The sequence below is a fragment of the Gastrolobium bilobum genome, unplaced genomic scaffold (assembly GCF_033153095.1).
Source record: "Gastrolobium bilobum isolate Gb01-03AN ecotype WA unplaced genomic scaffold, APGP_CSIRO_Gbil_v1 utg17842, whole genome shotgun sequence".
NCBI classification, from domain to species: Eukaryota; Viridiplantae; Streptophyta; class Magnoliopsida; order Fabales; family Fabaceae; genus Gastrolobium; species Gastrolobium bilobum.
In genome coordinates, this window is record NW_026898598.1 from 28,807 (window position 1) to 36,359 (window position 7,553).

The 7,553-nt window shown below is 36.8% G+C and overlaps 1 protein-coding gene across 1 annotated transcript; it reads left to right on the forward strand.

The window, feature by feature from the left end:
- Positions 1-1,176: 1,176 nt before the first annotated feature.
- LOC133317579 (uncharacterized) lies at positions 1,177-2,480 on the forward strand. The gene is made up of 2 exons (XM_061519438.1): positions 1,177-1,584; positions 1,811-2,480. The coding sequence occupies exons 1-2, from the start codon at positions 1,396-1,398 to the stop codon at positions 2,252-2,254; spliced, it is 633 nt and encodes a 210-aa protein (XP_061375422.1). The 5' UTR covers positions 1,177-1,395; the 3' UTR covers positions 2,255-2,480.
- The last annotated feature ends 5,073 nt before the right edge of the window (positions 2,481-7,553 follow it).

Consider the following 7,553-nt stretch of genomic DNA (forward strand, 5'->3'; position numbering starts at 1 on the left):
GGACCAATTCCCACTTCCAAAGTGTTAATAATATATACCCTAATATGAATACAGAAGCTGACGTGGTTAATACTGATAGTTGTTGCAAAAATAAAATGAAGACACACGTGGATAAAGAGAAAGAGCACGTAGACAGATGCGCTAAACCACTTTCTGTTATTTGTTAGAGTCTCTTTTTGCTGTTAGTGTATCAGTTACTATATTTTGCTTCGTGTATAAGCTTTGTATCAGTTCTTCACCTCGATATATATGGTGAGAACTTTTCTGTACATTCAGATTTGCATAATGAAGAATTCGAAGATTTCCAAGACAAAGACTTGAGTGGATACATATTCCCACTACCAACTCATGATAAACCGTGTGAAGATATTTTTATACTACTGGTTTCTTTTCTATTTACAGCTGTATAGGTACATATGCCCACTACCAGCTGTATGGATGCATATGCCTCAATTTCTTTTTTTTCTTTTTTTTTGATAATTTTTATTGGGCTTCCGTAATTCCATTTTCTATTGCTCTTTTTCATTTTGTGGTTCCTTTGCATGATTCTTCCGTTGTGAATTTCACATCTGTGAAACTGAACTTTGATGGAAGCGAAGATTGTGCTGTGTCTCACCCCCTTTTTTTTTGCTGTCTTTATTTTTCAAGTAGTTCAAATTATGTGTCCTGCTAATTGCTGACTCTGAAGTTTGAAGATTTGGACTATTGCACAAATTATGCTTTTTCCTTTTACTTGACATAGCAACAAGTATGAAAACCGTTTTCATGGACCATCTTGACATGTAACTTAAAAAGAATAATTAAGTGCTCAAAGACTTTAGTAGTTTGTTGTACTTGATATTCTTCCATGCAATAAAGACCGTAAAGTTTGAGATTTGTGTTAAGATTAGTGATCTCTTACTAAGATTTATTAATTTTTATGTTAAAAAGGATGATGAGGAAAAAACTTTACCTCATTTCTTAAGATGGTTTGTACATAAACATCATTTCTACACGGGAAAAAAAAGGTACTTTGCTTCATTGTTATAAAAAATCATTGATCATTGACTAGATTGAATAGCATACATATTTTAAATCAAGAGTCCTTGGACAATTACTCACAAATCTTTTATATTTCGATGTCAATAATTAAATGGCGAGTCCTATGAATTGAATTCGCTCACATCTTTTCGTGAAAGTAACCCCTTAATATGTTCGCTTCTGTATGTCGTCATCTTCTATGAATGAAGGTGTAATATTATTATTCTCCAAAAAAGAAGGTGTAATACTATTTGGGGATCTGGGAAAATAATAAATAGGTTAACAGCTAATTAATCTCAAAACCACATAAAAATAGCTTACTTCTCAATAGAAACCTCTCTTCACCCTTCAGTTCACTTTGTATCCACAGCCACCATGGCTGGGCTCTACCAAGATGAACATTGCCATTGTCATCATCGTCATCAAAGTCACCACAAAGATTGCTCTGAGACCATATTTAATGCTACTGAAATCAAGGTTTACTCCAAACCGGAAGAGAAGTACCACAACTCTCTGGACCAGCTTGGTCAACTCCGATCTCTTGCTGCTGATACTTATGCTTTGGTAAGTTATATTTGATTTCTACGACAACATAGTACGTACTCATTCAATTTGAATCCTAATAAAGATATTTTAATATTTTTGTATACTTGTTAATTTGATTGCATACTAAATTTATATTGAGCTTGTTAATATGCTTTTTTAGTTGTATTCTTTGCCATTTATTTTTAAAAGTAAAATTTATCAAATAAGATGATGATTTTGTTCAATCTTTTGTACATGTATATAGTGTGAGAAGAACAAGGTAGGTAAAGTTCCAAGGCATGCCAACGGGTACGAGATAGAGGAGGAGAAGATTGTAGTCGCGGCTGGAGCTGATGTATTTTCCTTCAAATATGAGATGAAAGCGGGGAAGAAAGCTGATGGACATGAGAAAAAAGTGGAGAATAAAACTGATGGATATGAGACGAAAGTGGAGAATAAAGCTTATGGTTATGAGAAGAAAGCTGATGGATATGAGAGGAAAGTAGAGAAAAAAGCTGATGGATATGAGAAGAAAGTAGAGAAGAAAGCTGATGGATATGAGAAGAAAGTGGAGAAGAAAGCTGATGGATGTGAGAAGAAAGCTGATGGATATGAGAAGAAAGTGGAGAAAAAAGCTAATGGATGTGAGAAGAAAATGGAGAAGAAAGTGAAAGCTAACGAATATGAGAAGAAAGTGGAGATGTGCTGATGGTGAGAGAAGTGGAGAAGAAAAAAACATCAGGATAATCATGGAAAGAAGAAGCGTTGTGGAAAGAAGAATTGAAAGAGTGTATGTTGTTCCCATTTAGCATCGATCTACGCTAAAATAAACACTTTAGTGGCTGATTTATGTATGTTTTTGGTTGGTGTGTGGGGATTCCCTCTATTGAGGTTTCATGAGTTCATCAATAATATTTTTCCTTTTTCGTTGAACATATTTTTGCTTTTTCTTTGTTGTTTATTCATTCATTAAAAGTATCTTTTGATTAATGGTAATTTTATCAAATTTCGTTACTCATGGAATTGTTCAACCGGCTAATAAAATCACGACATGGGAGTGTTGATTTTCCTCAATTATTTTTGTGCAAGCTGCTAATGAGGTCTGATGTTGAACTCGATTTTGAATCCTAAAACAAGTATATATGTTGTCAATTTGTTGAACTAACATAATTTTTAAGAAGCTCTGATTTGCAGAAACTTGACTTAACCTCAATGGACTTGACTTAAACTCAATGGAAAAATACTTATTGAATACCTCCACTTGTCCACATCTCGAATTGTTTGTTTATAACTGAATTATTTAATGCATACATTGACAACAAGAATTATATACATACATTTGGGGTCAATCCAAATTTCTGTGTTGCTTATTGGGTACCAAAATATATTAATATGATTAAGTTTATACAACTGCACATGATCGCAACAAGTAATTCAGCGGTGAATAAAGTATGTTCGACATAGATAACAGCAAGAAGTGAAGTTAAACCAATTAAAGCTTAAAGAATCTAGAATACAAAGAGTGATTAAAGTCTTAAAGTAGATTGTATCCAAAAAAAAAAAAGACTTAAAGTAGATATTGATACTATTAACATATGTATTTTTTTATGGGTTTTATAAGAGTTATGTTGTAGGAAAAGTGATTGTGTAATGTTATAGAGATTCGTTTTGCGTGCCGTAATTTCTTTTTTTTTTCTTTTTTCTTTAAAAAGTGTGGGCCCACAAAATATTATGTGTGCAGAAAAGTTTGTTGTGTCATGTTAAATGAGAAATGTAAATCCCTTTTTTTATACATAAAAATTTCTCTTTTTTTATTATTTGTTTTACTGGCATTGCCACCTCATAGTTTGTTATAACAAACTTTGGCAATTGATAGGATATATAAATGTAAAACCTCCTTGCATCTTCTGTGCAGCATGACTCAGAAATGAAAGAAATATTCACTTTTACTTTTCCTTCTTCTGGTGTATGTTCTAACATGGTATCAGGTGATTTTATTTAGCCCTTGTTCTTAATGGCTCGTGGCAATAGCAACCGATCCTCCAATTCGGATTTCACCTCTAATCCTTTTGTCCATACCTCCCATGTTCCTATGGAGGATTCTACTAGCCCCTATTTTCTTCACAGTGGTGATCATCAAGGCATTGTCTTAGTTACTCACATTCTCACTGGCTCTATTTTCAATTCTTCGAGTCGGTCTATGCTTATTGCTTTGACTGCCAACAACAAATCCTGTTTTGTAGATGGATCTTGATACGAAGAGGGCTAGAAGGTTGAAGAGTGCACCCTTGTGGGTTAAGGATTTTAGCACTAAGTAACCAGACCATCGAATGTTAAGGCTTGGTTACTGTTAATAGCATGTAAAATAGGAGGTTAGTTGAATAAGTGATGGGTTGGTTAGTTAGTTAGATGAGGTGGCAAATTCTGTTAGAAGTAAGTTTTTGTTTATAAACACTACACATGTACAAACGTGTCATGGATTGAAATATACTGAAGTTGTTCTGTTTTTTTTTGTGCTTTTTTTGTTCTTAAGGGTTCTGCACCCTTAACATTGGTGCTTTCAACTTCTTGATACTCAGTGGCATCATGCGGCTTCAGGAGGTGGCGGAGGAGTTAGGATCCTTCCAATTGCGGGTTGATCGAACTTTAGAGGAGATTCAACAAAAGTTCACCGATCATCAAAACCAATTTCAGACCATTAATACTCAGATTCAACAGATGCATGCGGTGATTGTTGGAGGAGATATTCGAACGGGCGAGCATGCACAACCGCGAGTTACTCCAGGAACTTCGAGTAATGACAACAATGGAGTAGTGCATTCCAGGTATGATCCGAATGATCCACGTAACATCATAAAATCCATCAAGATCGAACTACCTTCCTTTATGGGTACAGATCCTGTTAGTTGGATTTTTAGAACTGAGATGTATTTTGGATTACATCAAATTCTGGAATCCCTTAAGGTTCGTTTGGCTAGAATGAAAATGGAAGGAATGGCTGGACCATGGTTTCAATGGCTTTTTAGTGGTGGTTCCATTCAATCGTGGGAGGAATTGAAGAGTGCTGTGAAGCATCGATTTGGAGGCACAACTTATACTGACTTGCGTGGGGTTTTGTCCAAGCTCACTCAAGTGGGAAACCTTAGTGAATACATTCGGGACTTTGAAGCTTTGATCAATCAAGTAACAGATTTTTCTGATGAGGTTTTAATGTCTTTTTTTGTTTCTGGTCTATTGCCAGACTTAAAAAGGGCCATTCAACTTCATAAACCAACCTCTCTTAACCAAGCAATGCAGTTAGTTATGACTTATGAGGCTCATTTTGCTGAATTAAGAGGCTCATTTTCATCCTATAATAAGAAGTTTACTCCAAAACCTATATCCATCGTGGAGCAGTGCAATTCTACTATCCCTCAGGTGAAGCCAATGGCATCCACTTTACCAGCCTTGCCTTCTAATGTGCCTGTTAAGAAAGTGTCACAAGAATATTTACAAAAGAGAAGGGATATGGGACTTTGCTACACATGTGATGAGAAATGGAATTCTAAACATCGTTGCAAGGCTAGGATGATGATGTTGGTGGGAGATTTTGATGAGGCTAAAACAGAATTGGAGGAACAGATTGTCTGGCAACCTGACCAAGGTCCACAAGAGATTCAGGATGCAGCCCTCCATTCCATGGGCAGTGATTTGAATCCCAGGGCTTTGCGGTTCCACATTTCTATTGGCTCAAGGTTAGTCACCATCCTTATTGATTCAGCTAGTACGCATAATTTTGTGCAAAAGAATATTGTTGAGGAATTGGGCTTGCCAATGATCAAGGTTCCTAGGATGCGGGTTTTTTTGGGCAATGGAGAATTTCTAACTTGTGAGAGGAAGTGTCCATCTATTTCTCTTAATATACAGGGACAAGTATTTGTAGTTGATTTGTGGGTAATTGAGCTAACCCAATTGGGAATTGTATTGGGAATTTGTTGGCTGAGTTCCTTGGGCAGGGTGATACAAGATTATAGTGAGATGTCTATGGAATTTGTTTGGAATCACAAACGAATCATATTAGTGGGAGAAAACAAGAATGAGGATTCCAGGAGTCTGGAGGGGATATGTAATGCATTAACAGCAGCTGTTGTTCCTGCTGATTCCTCAGCACATCAATTTCCTGAGCTTCTTTTACTACAGGATCAAGTACCCTCTGCTGTTTGGCACGTTTTGATGCAATACCAATCTGTATTCCAATTGCCACAGGGCCTCCCTCCTTCAAGAGCTTGTGATCATGCAATTCACCTTGTTGAAGGAGCAAAACCTGTTAGTGTGAAGCCTTATAGGTATGCACATCACCAAAAGAATGAGATTGAGAAACAAGTAGCAGAACTTTTAGCTACACGTTTTATTAAGACCAGTCACAGTCCATTCTCTTAACCTGTGTTATTGGTGAGAAAACAAGACCATTCTTGGAGGATGTGCATTGATTATAGAGTATTGAATCACATCACCATCAAGGATCGTTTTCCAATTCCCACCATTGATGAGCTATTAGATGAGTTGAAGGGTGCTGAATTTTTTTCAAAACTGGACTTGAGGAGTGGTTACCACCAAATTCGGTTGGTTCCTCATGACACACCAAAGACTGCATTTCGAACCCATGAAGGGCATTATGAGTTTTTGGTGCTGCCTTTTGGGCTAACTAATGCACCCTCAACCTTTCAAAGTGCTATGAATCAAATGTTCAAACCTTATTTGAGGAAGTTCATCATTGTCTTCTTTGATGACATTTTGATTTATAGTGCTTCTTTTGGAGACCATTTGGAGCATTTACAATTGACACTTGAATGCTTGAAGCAGAATCAGTTTGTGGTTAAATTGAGCAAGTGTGGTTTTGCATTATCAGAAATTGATTATTTAGGCCATATTGTTTCAAATGGAGGGGTGAAGGCAGATCCAAGGAAAATTGAGGCAATGCTACTTTGGCCTCAACCAAAGACTGTCAAGCAGTTAAGAGGTTTCATTGGCCTTACTGGATACTATAGAAGATTTGTAAGGCAATATACAGCCTTAGCAGCTCCTTTGACTGATCTGTTGAGGGCTGACTCCTTTTCTTGGAATGAAGGAGCTTCTACAACATTTATAGCTTTGAAGGAGGCCATGTCTTCAACCCCAGTTTTAGCTCTTCCTAATTTTTCCTTACCATTTATCATTGAAACAGATGCATCATCAATTGGAGTTGGGGCTGTGTTGTTACAACAAAAGCATCCAATTGCGTTCTTTAGCAAAAAGTTGGGGGTGAAAATGCAGTTGGCTTCCACTTATGTAAGGGAACTATATGCTTTGACAGAAGCTGTTAAAAAATGGAGACACTACTTGCTAAGGTCCAAGTTTGTCATTAGAACTGATCATCGAAGTCTCAAGGAACTATTGACTCAAACAATTCAAACACTTGAGCAGCAGAAATATGTGTGCAAATTGATGGGGTATGATTTCACCATAGAATATAAATCTGGAGCTTCCAACACTGTTGCAGATTCCTTATCCAGAAGGGATGAAGGGGAGGAAATTACATGTACCTCTTTTTCTTTAATCTCTCAAGTGAGTTTTGATATTGTCAATCAAATTAGGGAAGAGAATATTTCTGATACTGAACTATTGGCATTGCATCTGAGAATTACAAATGGGGACCACACTAATCCTCACATTACAGTGAAGGATGGACTTTTCTTTCAACAAAATAGATTTTTACTGAGTTCCAATTCCAAGTTGAGTCAGGATTTGATTAACGAGGCTCATGCAACTCCTCTTGGGGGACATGCTGGCATTACCAGGACCTTGCTTAGGCTATCTGCATCATTTTATTGGCCAAACATGAGGAAGGATGTCACCACTTTTGTTAAGCAGTGCTCAGTTTGCCAGTTAATCAAGACTGCTACCACACCTCCTCTTGGATTGTTACAGCCCCTCCCTATACCAGATGGAGTATTTGAAGACTTGAGCATGGACTTCATCACTGGATTGCC